The sequence below is a fragment of the Anopheles coustani genome, chromosome 3 (assembly GCF_943734705.1).
Source record: "Anopheles coustani chromosome 3, idAnoCousDA_361_x.2, whole genome shotgun sequence".
In the NCBI taxonomy this organism is placed as follows: Eukaryota; Metazoa; Arthropoda; class Insecta; order Diptera; family Culicidae; genus Anopheles; species Anopheles coustani.
The window spans coordinates 85780151-85797439 of record NC_071288.1 but is presented as its reverse complement, the minus strand read 5'-3'; the positions used below and the strand labels follow the sequence as shown (position 1 = coordinate 85797439).

The following is a 17289-nucleotide window of genomic DNA, read 5'->3' as shown; positions in this document are numbered from 1 at the left end:
GAAGTCCTTTTTTCCTGTTTAATTCACATCTGTATGGGTTTCCACCGGTGCACTACGACGGAAGAATCCACACTTAGCCGCGGATTAGGTGGATTGAAACATTTGTTGCTAAGACGAAACAAGTCCGTTTGGTTTCTGTTGTTCTTGAGTGTTTTTTTCCTTTCGCCCGAAAAACAGTCAAATATAGTGTGAAGAATCTTCAAACAAAATTTGCTGGCTTCGTAAAATACGTACGTGAAGTTGGAAACATATTGTATATAGCCTTTTAGTTTGGTCCGATTTTATGTATCTGTATGTATTTTAGAGATAAATTATTGTGGTCAATTTTACGAAGAAAGATTGGAACGCATAATTTAAAATACACAAAAAACCGATTATTTCGGTGTATGTATTCCCCGAACCGGGAAAAACAGTGAATATATTTCGACTATAATATTTTTTGGAATATATTTCGAACAGATTGGTAAAATTAGTTATAGATCGATTAATTTAATAAAATTTGTTATTCTATTTTAGATAATGTAGTGTAGGTTAATAAGGTTTTGCTAGTAACAATAAAATACCCTTTAATATAGAAAGTATCTTTATTCTTGTACAAAATACCTAATACATCAACTAAGTTCAATATAATAAGTTCTTTTTTACTGCTTAGCAACACCGCTAACCTTCCGACGAGTCAATTAGTATAAATGGTTAGATCAATAAAAAGTAACTGCACACACATACCACGAGCGCCCGGCGAAACAAACTCATGAAAAAAATATGCGCCGCCCGAAAGAAAGAATCCGGAAAAATGGCTTGAACCTACAGCTGACCAAGTGTAAAAGTTGTCGATGGAAAAACTTTAGTCTCGTAAAAAGGATATGAAGGATACAGGCAGAGTTGTAGGTAGGTGTTAAATTCCCCTACACTGACTTCCTTCGGCGTCGTTTTCGGAAGCCATTGTAACGGGGATGCCGAACGGTAAGGTCCTTATGGCTGGCTGGTGACCATCGCCGTGAAAGTCGAGACCACTCTCGAGAGAACGTTCCAAAAGCGATCCTTTTTAATGCGTCTGGCAGATTTTAAGTGCCCATGCAGGTGAGGGCGGCAGATGTCGGCTTGGCGGACTTGTGCGAACGTCCCAGATCAGCCCGCCGCCCCGAGACCGTGGCGGGAAATGGGTGAAAAACTAATTCTACACCGTCCGCGCCACGTTAGCTCCATTACATTGGAAAAAGCTCCACACGTAAGAGGAATGAATGGAAAATCCTTACGAACGGTGATCATTGCAACAGTTTTGCCTCGGGAAAATCCTGAAACCTGTAAATGGTAAATCTGGGACGATCTGAGAGGAGGTTTCCGGAAAGGAATATTGCAACAAAAAATATTTTATTGATTTCCTCACTTTACGCAGAAATGGCTAATGTAGCATGACTAATTCAATTATGCAAATTCTACCGAGGATGAGCTTCACTTCACGATGCATCCGTATCATATCTTCTCTCATTCCCCGATGATACGTTACTTTGTGCGAAAGCCACTCGAAGCCATGACCGCTTTTCCAACAAATACCGACACTACCTCAGTTTAACAGTTGGTATCTTTTCTTCGACGTCGTTCGTTTATTCCCCTTGGCGAGTACGAACATTTATAAGTCATGACTATTAGATTGCAAAAGTTTTATTGCTTTTATCCATTGGAAGAAGGTGCAGCGATGAATTGTGTTTAATACCTTACGCTTTGTAAAATTGTTCTACCAACCACCTTTAGGCACTTTTCCCGTTCATTGGACTGAATGATTTTAAGCAGCGTAGCAGATGAATTTAATTTACGTGAGCAATATTAGATGTTTGCTACTGTGTCTATTTTCTATCTATAGACTATCTAATGACTGCTTCCATGATGAAATTCCTACGATTTTTTTCTATAAAACATAGTTCCTATATTGAAGCGGCATTTGTAGCTAAGTTGAAAATATTCGGCAGCCAATCGATTGCTTTTCAGTGACGGATGAGTTTTTTTCCTCTCTCTCTTCTTCTCCTTCTAATGATCAATTATAATTTTCACGCAATTGTTAGTAGTAACCAGAAGAAACCAAATGGCGCAAAGTGAGTTTCGTTTAAACTTTCCATTTACATCGTTGCGAACAAAAGAAGCAATTAAAACCGGCACAACACCTACGCTCCGCGTGGGCCCAATTGCTTCCGTAATGAATTGTAGTACTTTGGCACAGGAGCAGGCCCTAGCCGTTCTTTCCATTAAGAAAGCGCTTTTCCTTCGGCTTCACCTGCGGCTGCGACAAAGAAGCAATTTCCTACCAACGCACCTGTTGGGTGGGCAATCCCGGTAAGTGGAACGCCGAGCCCGTCACGTGGCAAACGAAAAGCTTCCTTTTCCTCCCAAACGCCTAAACGGGTGTCGTGCCAAGTTGCCATAAATCTACCGTCACGTTATGAAAATATGTCTGCATTCATAAACATACAATCACAATAACAGTCGAATTATTGTTTACTTTTCACCTTATTTGTAAGTTTTCCCTCCCTTTCCGGAGAGTGGAGATTCCGATTCCTCTGCTGTCGCAAAAAATAGCGCCGACCAAGAAGCCTCAATCAAATTTTCCGACAATTTTCCACCCAATCGCCCGGCACGTTCTTTTTTCGCCTTCTGCTTGCCTGCTGTTTGAGTGCCTTTTTCATGCACTACCAGTCCGTCCCTGCCAACGCTAGGAACCTTGGCAAGCTCTAAGAGGCTTTTCCCTTGTTAATTGAAAAATGAACACGAACCTTTCATTACGCCACCGATGGCGACGTAGTTGTCGTCGACGATGTCGTTGCTTGTTGACGCGTTTTTCCGCAGGGCATGCCGGGTAAGCCACACCAAAGCCACTTGGCGATTAAAAATGCCGACTGAAGCATAATTTGAAAGCACCTGACAGGTTTGGATGGTTTTATGACAATAAGTAAAATCAAAACTTTTGGTTACTTATTCTTCTAAATTGCAAATTGGTGCGTTTCGAAGTCAAATGTTAACAGCAAAATGACGGAGAAGCAATAGGCCTACACAATTGAAAGTAACATATAGTTTACAAAGAATAAACTACAATGCTTATCGAAATTAAAAAGAAAAAAAATCAACACAAATCATGTATTTTTTTATTAAACATTTATTTGCAATAAAAAATTTAATAAGCGAGTATAATACTAAATGCTAGGAACTAACACTTAGACGAATAATTGTTTCAACGTTGAAGCGGAACATTGAAGAAATTTTTCCTCAAAACAAATACAGAATCATTTTTAAAATACTAAAAAGGAATCTAAACTGCTTCTTGTTCAACGCAGCATTTTCCGAAAACCATCGATATTTTCCTACTATCATCAACAGTATCTTTAAACTTCACGAACCATCATCCTCGAGAACGCCAAGCCTTGACAAGCATTTTTGAATGTATCCCAATGCATTGATGTACTTTTCGCTTCGTTCAAGTATTGGCCATTCAAATTGGATTTATGGCATTCTTTATGCCACCAAGGTCCTTTCAAGAGGCTAACACAATTTCCACTGAATTGATCATAATCTCTATCGATTGTAGAAAATTTCATACCTTCATGATACGTTAGTGAGTCTCCCGCGGTACCATTATGTACTCCTAGGTTTTTCAAAGCGTATTGTCCGTATTCATTCCCAATTAAAAAGTTTGTATAATGGGCAAATTTGTAAGTTCCCTTGAAATCCTTCAGTTCTATCAGTAACTCGTGCTGTCGTCGCGATGTCACCTGATGAATTCGTTCTAATCCAAGCCAGTGCTCTCGATCTAAGATTCCGAATCCTTTTTGGTACTCCGTCCAGTTTCGATAGAAGTCGAGGGATCCGTCGTAGCGATACTGAATCACCAACCATCCGCCGCCGAAGCTATTCTGCTCACAAAACGCATCGAAAGGAGATTCGTTGTCACTCAGCTGGATCAAGTAGACACCTGATACGTTTGCCGGTGCCTCCTTGCACGATTTGAATGGTCCGGTGGTCCGCGAGATTGATGAGCTTTTCTGTACGTACCACAGCGGACTCTGCTTAAACTGAGTTGTATTTGCACTGAGTTGTGCGATATCCTTCCGCATTTGTTCGTGGCTAGCACACGCTGTTTGCTGAGCGAGGATCTGCTGGGAGTGTGCCTTCAGCACCGTTAAGTTGTGTCCAGCATCTCGATCGTGCCGATGGATCTCCCACTGAATGCCGTCGATCGAGTCCTCCAGTTTCGTCAGTTTTTCCTTCACCTCTTCATCACGCTCCTTCAACCCGAGCTCGATCTCGTACAACTTGTACTGAAGAAAGTCCAGCTTGGCCATCATAACTTCGAATCCATATCCAGCGACCGAGGCATCCGAGGAATTCGTAACCGAAATAGTTGCTGAACTTATAGGAGAATAACAGAATAACACTAGTCCACAAAATAGACTGAAAAGGCGCACGTTGATGAACATGGTTGGTTGTGAAACTATCTTGTTGTAGAATGCTCAAGAATTCAATGAAACTATAGCTGGCCTCATGATTTGGAGTTGCTTTTATATGAAGGAATGCAGGGATGGAGAACTCTGCCGACAAGAAAGTTTCAAACACTGTAGAAAATAGGATTGACTCGATTTAGCTTATTATTCGTACTCATGCTCATACTCATTATTTAGTTGTGCAAAATTAATCATAAAATTTTTGTTCATGTAATCAGTTTTGATTTTTCAAAGAGAGCGATTGATGAAATTTGTGCTTGAAAGCAGATTCTACACCCCTGACGAATGCTTATGAGAACATACAATAGCAACGATATTGATAACGCGACAAGCAGAGCTCCTACACAATGCCAAATTTAGAGTTGGTTGTGTTCGCGCGAGTCCATTTTACATCGAATGCGCTATCAGACCGAGACACATCTCACAGCGTCTTTTATCTGTCAGGGTTTTCCAACGACACCCGTTTGTTAAGCAAATGGTCAATGCAAGCAAAACATTGCTCAACAGAGCCGCTGCTCCGCTTCAGTTCATGAAGCACGAACTCATTTGAGTTTTGTTAACTTTATAAACTCTTTTCTAGATGATCATATTTTTTCAGATGCTGATTTGTTTGTAAGAAACGATTCAAATACGTTGATAAACTGTGTGCACGGCTTATAAAACGGTACCGCGTACATATTCGGACATGTTGAGCCAAAACTGGTGAATATGTGTTTACAAATAAATAAACTGTAAACACAAATAGAGCTGTTAAACGGTTATCTGGTTGTTATGACTGAAATATCTAATAATTAAACAGCTATATCACAATAAGAAACTTAAAAGTGAATAAAGTATTTAGCTCAATCTAAATTTGGTTGATATGCAAAACCGTTGTTCACTATTGAAAAAAACTTTAATGTTTTTCCTACCATCCATTTGATGAAATTTTGCGACATGCCTAGTGTCATCATAGATCTTTGTTAACCTTAAGAATTCTGCAGCACATGATCAACAAGCTGGCAGCGGTTTTCCTACCACAGTTTTCGTAATTGCCTTGCTTGAGTAGAGGAAAGGGACAAGGGAGAGGATGTTCTGAGTAGAAGAAAGGGACTCCTTAAACTGAAGTTCTCCTAACACAAAGCGGTAGAAAATGGAAGCGAAGCGTTTCTTCATTTAAAACATAACTTTTTTCTCTTTAGAAATTGCTTTCTACTTCCGACAAAGCGAAAGGCAACTTTGCCGAATGTCCTCACAAAAGTGGCCTCAAACCCGGTCTGAAGCGCCGGGGTTAAAGCACGGTTGGGAGTTAAAAAAGAAAAACTCTATCCACTTGATCCATTGGCCTGGCGGCCGCCCGAGGGCACGTTGGTTCCGCTTTGTTCCGTTTTCATGGACTATAAAATTGGCCCCGCTGCCCGGAAAACCGCCCGGGAAAACGGCAGACCGGTACACGGCCTTCCTCGCATATTTATATATTTGCATATGGGCTTTCGATGCGGGAATAAATTATCGATCGATTACATCATGCGATGAAACACGAGTTCGCTGTCGTCCATGGGCGAGCAGGGGTATAAATCAAAAAGTTAGTCAACAAGTGGAGCCCGGAGCGGTTGGTGCCCTGCCCCGGCGGTCTAGTTGTGCCAATTTTTTGATACGGAACCTCCGGAGTGGCTTGCGGCAGGAGGGAAAGACGGGGAAACTCGTAACTTTCGAGCAGCCATTACTTCACTTCCGATCGCCCGAAGCCGTACCGCCGTATGGTGGCGCTTTTGGGCAAAATTGAACTCGTCTCTGTCGAGAGTTCCAGAGTTCAGCTCGTAGGTGCTTTTTGTAGGTCAGATTCTTCCGACCCGATAGCTCCCGCCCGAAACAAGCCGCCACCGGGAGTTGTGTCTGCTTCAACCTGGCACACATGAAGAGCGATGATTCATAAAGATAGTGACTTTTTCCAAGATTAAGTTGCGGGAAATGAAATTAACTGCAGTCGAGGGGCATGCGGTTCACTTCCGATGGGAGGAAATTGTCGATAAAATCTTACGCTTCTACGGAGCGCTCCCTGTCGGAACGGGCGTTGGTTAGCCGGTTGGCTCCACCGTCGACGGAACGATCAATTTTAACCCCTTGTGAAGATAATCAATACCAAAGTGAAACACAAACTCAAAAGGATGTTTGCACAGGTGCGGTATGGTGAAATGCTATTATAATGATTTATTCCTACCATTATTCAGAAGAGAACAAAGCACCAAAGTTGAGTCTTAGCTGCCACATATCGGGGTTTCGACGGTTTTTTAATCGATTTTGTTATGCCGTAAAACCGCTTTTCGGAAATTAAACAATTTAAAGCAAGATTATGGTTTTGCTTGATGAAACCGTATTGGTCAGGGTGCAGGGTTTGGCTATACATATTTGCATAACTTTATGCCGTCTAATCATCACGATTTTGATAAAACTAATCACAAAGGAAACATTATTTGCCTTATGGATTATGTAAAATAAGATATTGTAGCCGGAACTGAAATAATATTAAAACGCTACTATATACACATCATCTTAGACGTATCTCATCATATTTTATCTTCTTCTTCTTCTTCTTCTTCTTACATGGTGTAACGATCGTCTTTGGTCATGCCTGCCTTATGAGGAGCATACTAGACTTATTCCCTTTGCGTAAGTGGATAGTCAGTCAGTCTCGTATAGGGGAGGGTCTAATCGGCGATAGTGCTGGGCTGTCGCGGACCCCCATCATGTTTAATATTATTTTAAATCCACAATGATCAATTACTCAGTTCTAAAGTACACTTTGCGGCGAGGTACTCTGACCAAGAATCGCTTCTCTGTCACAGTTTTGTGGAATTCTTTGATTATTTCGATCCACAGTGATCGCAAATATTGTTAAGGAAAGATGATGAAATATGCATCCCTTGGTAAAAAAAAAACAGATAGCTAAATTGTATATAAATCCAGATCATATTTGCTCTACCTAATTTTCGTCTGTGACATTTTAATGTAAAGTTAATCAAACAAATTCGTTTTCGTTTAACTAACAGTTTTTTGTTATTTTGTTCTTCCAAACCAGATCACTGTTGATCAATTAATTTTGCCATCAATAAAATTACAAATTATGGACTGAGCTTCAAAATACTCGATACATGTCACGAAGACAAGTTACGATTCAAATGGATCGTACATTCTAATCTAATGACTATAGTAATAATTATCTCGATTCCAAACGGCACCCTGTCAAATGACACTCTCTTCAGATCACATGCGTATGGAGCAAGATGTGCATCTGCATTGGAGTTCCAGAATGACGCCACATTTCACAAACGCTTCGGGTCCGATGTGACAAACCCAAAAACCGTGCGCCAAACTTTTACGCCCCCTTCGCACCCGAAACCGATATAAATGTGCAGTTTAATGTCGGCAAAACCGGTGCGTCGGTGTCGGGTGTCCAGCGCCGGAGAACATTTTATTGTAATAAATTTCATTTAATTTATCGCATCCGAAAAACTCAGCACCGGCATAAATTACCTCGGTTCAAGTTTGCCACTTGCACGGCCGGCCGGTGGTCAGTTCGTCCGGCGTTGCTCGGGTGGAAAATCGATGCACCGGGCGATGAGGTGGGACGGATAGGCCGGTGCAAACTGAGTCGTCGTCGAGTCTGAGCCCTCGAGAGTCCTGCCCAAGAAGACGACCACTCGGCCACAGCCGGTGGCCTGCAGATGATGATGACGATGATGGTTGTGATACTTTTCGCCAAGTGCATTAGGCATCGTACCGAGATTCAAGCCGGAAAAACGGGGCCAAATAATCATAAAACATGTTGCGGTGGAGAGCTTACAATTACACAACGGCCATAAACACATCACTACAGTGCCATGAAGTGCAGGGGGGAAGGAGAGAGGGTAGAACGAGGATTCGGTCCGAGGTCTTCGACGGGAGCAAGTGCATAACGTGCCACTGCTGCACTCTGGAATACTTCTACTCGGCATATCCTCGGGCTCGTAAAACCGCACAGTAAATTAATACCAGCAACCGTAAAGTTCGGTTTGCATACAAGCCAAACCCATGGCAGCCAATTACGGCGGGTATGGCCCATCCTTTGCAAACAGTGGAAAGATTCGTGCGGACGTTGGCCTAAAAGAGAGTTTAATTATTTGTAAATTATGTTAATTCCTTTTACACATAATGTAACCGAAAAACAAACCCAACCGATCCTTGTAAGGATAAAACAGATAAATTAAACAATTTAGTGAACTTCCCCAATACCGAGAACCAACGTTTGCCGTACAATTATAACCTCTAATGCGGAAACAAACCTCGTTGTGCGGTGAGAGATACCGGCCACAAAGTAGCAAGTGTTTAGCTAAAAATGTGTATCCGAATCGCATCGTACGCCTCCGGAACGGATGAGATCCGTCCGTAAAATGCCTTCGCGTTCGGAAAATGACCGAGACCTGCTGGAACCGTTCTCCTCTCGCCCGCGTCCAGTGCTTCCGCAAAAGTGTTTACGTAAACAATAATGTTTCTATTTGTCTTCCTTCTCGCAAAATTTAGTCGCTGAGCTCAGCGAGAAACCGTTTTCGAAAATCGACCTGAACCGGAACGTCCTCTGGGGGCTGACTTTGGTGACAGTTGCCTCTCGTTTCTCGATCACCGTGTGTGTGTGTGTATGTGGCGTTGTTCGTGTGTGTGTGTGTGTGGCGAGTGACCTTTCCGTGAGAATCGTCCCTTTTCACCCGGGGCCAACCCACCGTTGGCCGCCCGTCCGCCTATCATCGAAAGTGGCCGGAAATTAATGGCCGACGGGAGTCATCGATCAATATGCGGTGTTTCTTGAAATGTGTGATAGATTTATGATACCTGCGTTGTGCAGACCGAGTCCGAGACGGACTCGACTCATATTGAATGCCAATGGAGGGAAGAGGAGGGGCCTTTTGGCACCGGCTGGTACCAATTTCGCCTCATCCTGCAGTTGGTACTATGTTGTGGACCCTTTCCACCCACTCGATGACTGAACGTCAGGGCAGTTGTAGTTGATTTGTTAGTGGTCAATATTAAATGAAGAGAGCCTGAACTCTTATTCAGGATCTGTTAAACTCATCCAAAGTAAGTGAAAAATATTGTTTTAAATCGTCAAATGTTAAATTTTCAGAAAATTATAAACTACAATTTACAAAATGTAAACGACAGTAAAAAAGTTGGTTCATTGTTCTATAAAACATGTTTTTCGCATTATCTTATAGCCTGAATAAACATCTAAATAAATTAACTCGATTCTTAACATAATTTTGATTAGTTTGGCATTTAACTCAAAAACGACAACTTATGTCTGTCTGTTCCTGATGGCATCCACACGAAATTCCATGCCGAAGAAAGTGTTATGTGACCGAAAGACGGTAATATTATACATCGGTGATCAACCGTTCGGAATACCGGAGGGTGCCCCCCGCACTACCGGTGCGCCATGGGCACCCCCATACAGGTGAATAAAGTAGCTAAAATTGTATTCAAGTCGATAATACATGAAGATTTACCAATGTTTATCTGACAAATACCCACAGAATAAAAGTACTATCGTTCTATTCGCTTTGATAAAATGGAAGCTTCTGAATTTTATTCTTTTTGACTTAATTTACTTATCTTTGAAAGCAGTTCTCTGCAGATACAATTAACTTAGGAACTGTTAAAAATGAAAGAGCAAAATAAAAACCATTCAAACTAGCAGGAAAAAGATAATCCAAGCTGTAGAAGGATATAGAAATGTGACAACAAAATTGAACGCATAAAAACATTGTACAATATGTAACAAGTAATCAATGTAACGTAAATATGAACCAATATAATGTGAAAAAGTAAGTTTAAAAATAAAGAAAATTGAAAAATAGGTTGAAATTTTTTTCATGCCATAGAGTTACATACTTAGCAACAAAACAATTTCAAAATCCTACCAACTACTGGTAAATACATACAATGCATCAAACGCAAGATCCATAGTTGAACACAGAATTAAGTCATCAACGGAACGTCGGTTGGCGGCATCTTACGCTCACCTTGACCACTCCAGTGCCAATGGATGAAATATGAATCGAAACGGAACGAAAACAATCAAACAGCCCAAACCCCCCGCGAGGAAGCCGTCTGCGCTCACTGCGCTGGGCTTTCAAAACCCTTTTCAAACGATTCGCCTTAAAGGATACCGAGTTGAAGCAAGAGAGAGAAAGAGAGAGAGAGAGAGAGAGAGAAGGAGAGAGAGAGAAAGAGAGAGAGAGAAGAAAATAACTCTACAGAACACCCCCAGAGCGATTTGGAAATTTGGAAACGAAATTATTGGAATGGCATCAATGGCCAATCGCGATGTTAATCCGCGCCCAGTGCGGACCTTAGTGCCCTTTTATGTATGCAACGAAAAGCCAAGGACGTGGAAGCATACGAAAAAACCAAACCCCTTACGAACGACGGGAAGAAAACGCAGCACCCATCCGTCAAGAATCGGAATGAAAAGCGAACACCCCTGTGAGGCCTGGGTTCACAGCGTGAACAAATAATTAAAGCGCCGGGGCTACTTTCTTATTTATGACCGCGGACCGCGACACCGAAAAAATAACTAAACCCATTCGAACTTGGCTTGGCTTACATTTCTGCGCGCTCATCTGAAGGTAATTTTTCGGCCGGTCTTATGTGTCGTTCGGGCTGTTGTTTTTTCTCTCTTCGTTACGCATAGAAAAGGCCATAAAAAATGCTCATCAATTTGGGGAGCATCGTTTTTCATTTTCAATTCCGCCGGACAATCCGCGAAAGGCGGAGGAACAACCTTTCGCACCCGTTTGGGCGTTTTTTCCTCCCTTCTCCAGAGTCCGAAAGCGAAAACGAACGAAAAGTGCTTGGGCAGCAATAGGAAAATGCGATGGAAATATTGAAAACGAACCTTAAACGATGTGTTCACTTTCCGCGCGGCGTGTTACACGTAAGTGTTGCAATCCGGAGCGCGCGAAGGAGAAGATAAAGTTAAACAATCATCCTCCCGCCGCTTAAGGAGGCGCAGAACGAAGGGAATACAAAAATTATTTCTTCGGTTTAGAATTAATTTGCCCCGTTTCGGAACCGAGCGCCACGGATTGTGGCCTCCGCCCGCCCTCCAGCCTGCCATCAGCTCCGGAACTGACCGAATGGCGTTCCGTTTGCCGAACCGTTTCATTTCCTGTCTCTTGGAGTGACATTTTAATTAAAGCCAACCTTCGGCACCGTTTCCTTTGGCGCCCCTCTTCTCACCTTATCACGTTCCCCTCCCCGGGTAGGGGTGCTCCACGTGTCCCAGCTTGAATGAATTCACACCACTGTCATGACTTTGCAGGAACAAACGCAACAAGAGCGGGACTGGAAGAAAACTGTGGAAGCGACAAAAAAATAACAAGTGACCGCGAGAGGGAAAAAATTATGATGAATGGTGAAAATATTCAACGGCTAATTTTTCGGGCAGAACTACGAGACAAACGATTGCGAGCACTCTCCGACGGTTTGCCTGGCGAGTGACACCCAGCTGGCATCTCGGACGAAAATGGAAAAATCCTACGCGAGCAACGTGTTGTTGTTGACGTGGTTGATGGCCGGGATCCAGGGCCCAAGCTTCCAGGAATGGCCGAAAATGGGGAATAAATTAGACAACCATCTTCGCCTGTCCGTGCACCAATGAAAGGCTCATTATTCCTTTTTTTGTTGCCTTTTTAAGAGCTCTTCTGGGGTGCGTATGATAAAGTTGGTTTCGTACTTTCAATCATTTAAATTAGGGTTTTTTAAAAGAATTATAATGTAATAACAGTCTTTCGTGGCACTAAGCATTTCCCAAATCTCATATTTACATCAATTCAATTATTATCCAGCATTTTTCATCACATGATTTACATCTTAACTCCCATACGTGATGACTTGCGTCTACCATATCGATCGAGAAACTTTTCTTTTGTGAAATGTGTTTTTACAAAAATACCATCGGTAACATTTTCCATGTAGCTTTCTACTCTCATGTGGTACCCACTTACGAGAATGCTGTTTGCGAACTGTGTGTTATTTCAAAGCAACTCGGTACATTCCTAGTGACATTTGATGAGCTTCCCCCTACGGGCACCTGCATCAACATACCGACGGAGGGCAACGTATAAGTAAGTATTTCGCGTTCCAGCGAACTCTGTAGCCCTGCCTCTGGATTGACTGGAAGGTACCGCTGGATTGACGAGTTTTGTGTACACGTATTGCTATTTTCCATGAACAACTTTATGAAGACGTGCGTCAAATTTGTTAGCTGATACGTGGAATGTAAAAGGTGTAGAAAAAAAGACAGTCTGCGTTTAGCATTGAATCCGTTGATGGTGGTTTGCTGAAACTGTAACACTTTGTATTGAATCTAAACTATGCCGCACATGTTCCCCGTGTAGAATTCATACTCAACTATCATTTATTATTTGCAAAGAAGGTAAATATCATTTTGAACAAAGAGGCTAACACACAAACTTCGCACCTAACTGCATAGATAACGTTCAAATAGCATGAACAAAACGAATAATAAACAAGTTCAATACACAGAATTGCACAGTCCACCAAAAACAAACATTTTAAATAAGCATTACAATCAAGGCCCTTCAGGAGACAACAAAGCATGTTATTCAAGTTTGTTAGGGATAGTTTTGTCCAATTTCAATGATTCAAGCTTTATTATAGCTCAATAACTCAAATAACACTTAATACTATACCTATATACTATGTTATATACAGCACATTTGTGCATTCGAATAGTTTTGAAACTCATCCAATCCATGAAAACGTCCTACAAAAAAATACGTCGTAAAAATACTTTTTTAACTGTTCCATTTTATGTTCACAATTGTTTCCCACATTATACAAAACATACAATTAAATAAAATAAACCCGAGAAGCATGTTAGTGCAAATCTTTGGTTTGAGGCTTCAAACGAGGAGGTTCTTCGATTGACCAAATCTATCTATATATTGCTGCCTTCACTCTCCTCTCAGCCAAAACCAAACGCGTTCATCACGAACTAAAGCAAAGTCACGTTTCGATATGAATATCAAACGGTAGCATCGGAAATCTGTCCAATTTCCCTTCCATTTAAAACAATTTACCGCTATAAACTCTTTATCTGCCGGTAACGGCCCCAAAGGTGCCTATAATTGTGATAACGCAATTAAGACCTCGCATAAACATTCTCGAATCCAGTCCTTTTCCTGCTCGTTGGTTTAATCTTGTTTACGGTTACATCGTGTGTCCGATGTCGTCATCCTGCGTTCGCAACAATATCGTGCGATCCGAGCATCTCGGGTGGGATCCGTAAGCCCGCCTCTCGAGCCCGAGAAGTGTGGCGTCCCTTCAAGTGCAAATATCTTTCTCCAGTGCCATCATAATCAACGCCAGTGCTTCTGTGTCTCAAGGAAAACTTTGACGCCCTTTTCTCGCACCCTGTCGCTCCCATCCTTCGACATTCTTTCGTCGTTCACGCTGACATGTAAACCCGATCCGGAAGTGGGGTTTGGGGTGGAAAGTTTCACCCGCAAAGTATCACTGTGTCCCAGGAAGAAATTTAAGTTATAGTTATAGACGTCTCTCGATCGTTACGAACAGAGAAACCCATTAACACAATTTCATTAAACTGAAAGTGATATTAAATTTCCATCAACCCACTCATCGACGAGGTGGCCAGACGGACGGGTTCGGTTTTCATCTGGGCCAAAGTGTTGGCTGTGCCCGGTTGCGAAGCGGTTGAACGAAACTAGGCCACCAGCGAACAAACTGTTCGAAACCGAAGTCCATCCACTGCGGTGGTGGACTTTTCCAGCGAATTTCCTTCAAGTGGCGCATCAGGGAGTCCTGGAAGAAGCAAGTCATCTCAACCGCTCGGTAAAACCCGACCACCACAAATCCGATACTTGTGTGTCCCGGTGGTTTTGCCTCCGCTTCCCTTATGGGGAAGTACTTTTGTCCGATCACAGGACGCGAAAGATGACATCATTTGCTTAACGGGGGAGCTTCATAAAGTCCTGCGAATGCGAAGTACTGTCACCATTGCTCGGCCCCGTTCCCTATCTCAATTATTGCTGATAAGCCCCGGGCGCAGCAAGGAAGTTTTACTCTCGCCAGGACCATCCGGGTCTGTCCGATCCGGACGGATCCATTACATTCCGGAACGCAGCAATGGCTGCTGGATAGAAAACCCCGCCAGGACGATAAGCTTATTAAACCTTATCGTTTTCCAGCGTTTCCAAACGTGCGCCTGCGAGCAACGCACGGGACGGAATTCGTTGCGACACAGGGAAAAGCGGAGTGGGAACTTGAAAAGGATTAAATTAATTCATTTAATTGAAAGATCGTTTGTAAGAAACGGGTCACCATTGCTCGTCTCATTTTAAATAACTTCCCGACGGGCAGAAGGCGTTACGTACTGCGTTCGATTCCGTTACATCCTTGCCTTGGACGCTTCCGAAGATAGATCCGACAGATTCCGAAGTAAGATCCCAACGATATGTGGGTGGATGGGTTCTATTCCTTTCGGGGCAAATTGTGCTAATAAAAGTAAAGTGAGAAGAGCTTTTCCTTGTCAATTAGAAGCGTCCGAAGCATAGCATTTCCAGGAACTCTGGCCAAAACCGTCTAGGAGTCGATCAAAGTGTAAAGCGTTACAGACTATCCGTTTTTATTAGCAAATGATAAATCATTCATAACAGCCGATTTGATAGGTATCTACAGGTCAGTATTTTGACGTTTGACTGATTTCAATAAATAAAGAAATATATTGCCATTTTCTAGTTGATTTGAAAGTTTTAACAGCAATCAAGTAAACTACCATTTCAAACCATTAACTCACACTTCAGGAAGATTCCTTGCAAGCATCCATAGTGTTTTAGAACAACCACTTTAATCACAAAAGAAACACGGTAAGATTCGGTACAACTACCTTGTCGTCAAGTGGATTAAAGTTCAAAATTATTCGCTTCGTTCCTGGCACAACATGCCAGACAAGGCATCTACAGAGGATCGAACGCCAAAGACCACCATAAATCTTCCCCCACTTAAGCTTAAGCTCATAAAATGCACCCTAATATTGCCGCATCGACCACGGAGTGTTGATTTTACCGTCCCGTTTTCCGATATGCATCGTAAGCAGCCGCTCGCTCCAATCCATCATTCCCGTGCAGTCACAACCAACGGGGTTGCGATTTAATAACAACAAAGCTGCGAGCTTTTATGAACAACATATCGTAAAGAGCCGCATTTTGCAGCTTTACTTCCGTGACATTTTGACTCGAGGAAGACCATTTCGCACTGTGGTAGAGGGGGAACGTAATACAGTTGGCTGCACCAACTTGGCTTTCGGAAGCGTCCCGGGCCTCTGCAGTATCGATGAATAATAAATGGGCAAAGCAAGTTTACCGCTGCATGGAAATGGGTTTGTTTTTTACTGTTCGATGCCAAATCCGCATACTAAAATGGAGTTTGTAGGCTAGGAGTTGACCAATGTTCGCAACTTCGTTTCAGGATTCGGTAAAATATAGCTCCAAACTTATTTTATTTCCAATTACTCAACAAACCAGGGCAAGAATATTATTTTTCATTTTTTAGAAAATGGATAACGCTTGTAAAAAAAAGAGGAAACGGTATATAAGAGTACTACCGGTTCGATTAAAGGTCACTGTTAATTTAAAACATGGCATCAAAGACACAGGAGGAGACATTTGCAAACGTTATTGGAGGCACAACGATTTAGGATGACCAACAATAATCGTACCGAGATGGCATATTTTGAGCAATAACTACACCAGTTAACACAGTTCCAGAGTTCATTAAACCTCTCCAAACGCTGGCCACCGTACCTGCCGGCGAACATCGAAAACCGATTTTCTCATAAACAACCGTAAAACCAAAAGTTATTCTTATTGAATAAATAAACGATTAGACGAATAATCTGATCGAACATTCGCGCTGCAGAAACGGAGATTGGACCGAGCAGAAAGAAGAAATACGGAAGGGAGATGGAGAAAAAAAACCGCAATGTGTATACTGCTATAAAACTCATCGCTTTATGGGATGCTGGCAAATGGGGTGGCCACGTTCGGAACCAGACCCGAACCGACGATGAAGTGGCTCGCGGGATTTCGTACCTACGCTACCCCTGAGGCAGTTCTCCTCCTGGGACCGGCGGACACGGGCCCGAAGGTAGCTAAAGTCGAACATAAAAATAAATTAAATGTATTATCAACTCGCCGATTGCTCTACCCGTAGTCTGCTGGTGTGGTGGCGTCCACCCCGCGGCAATTCCATCATCCGCCTGGACCCGCATCAGGGACATTTTGCTATGTTTTTCATGTTTTCGTGAGTTTTTCCTAGAGAACATTTGCTAGCCGGTAAAGAGCGAAAGCTTTAAAATCGAATCTGCCATCATGGCGTGAACGTTACGATGCATAACGAACAGGATTATGGAAGGAGTTGAGTCAGACTCGAATCAGCTGCTTTCCGTAGGGGTTTTAAATATACTAATTCAATAGAAATTGTGAAAATGAAATCGAAAATTTCCAGAAACAAGCTGAACAACAAAAAAAAATCACTTAATCGCAACGTAAAGAGAACGCCTTGAACTTCAGCGGCGTTTGAATGTTTGGATACTTAGGAGTGGTCCAATTCTTGCGTATACCAAAAGAAAATCGTTCCCTCTATTTCCGAATTTTCCTAACGATTCTCCAAAGCACACCTTGTCGTCAGTTACTTCGCCCTCCCACTCAACGAAGGAAAAAAAATGCAACCACCATCTCGCTAT

The 17289-nt window shown here is 42.4% G+C and overlaps 1 protein-coding gene across 1 annotated transcript; it reads right to left on the bottom strand.

Annotated features, from left to right (window-relative positions):
* Window positions 1-3371: 3371 nt before the first annotated feature.
* LOC131268486 (microfibril-associated glycoprotein 4-like) lies at window positions 3372-4328 on the bottom strand. The gene has a single exon (XM_058270819.1). It carries the CDS (start codon window positions 4326-4328, stop codon window positions 3372-3374), a length of 957 nt encoding a protein of 318 aa, XP_058126802.1.
* Between the last annotated feature and the right edge of the window lie 12961 nt (window positions 4329-17289).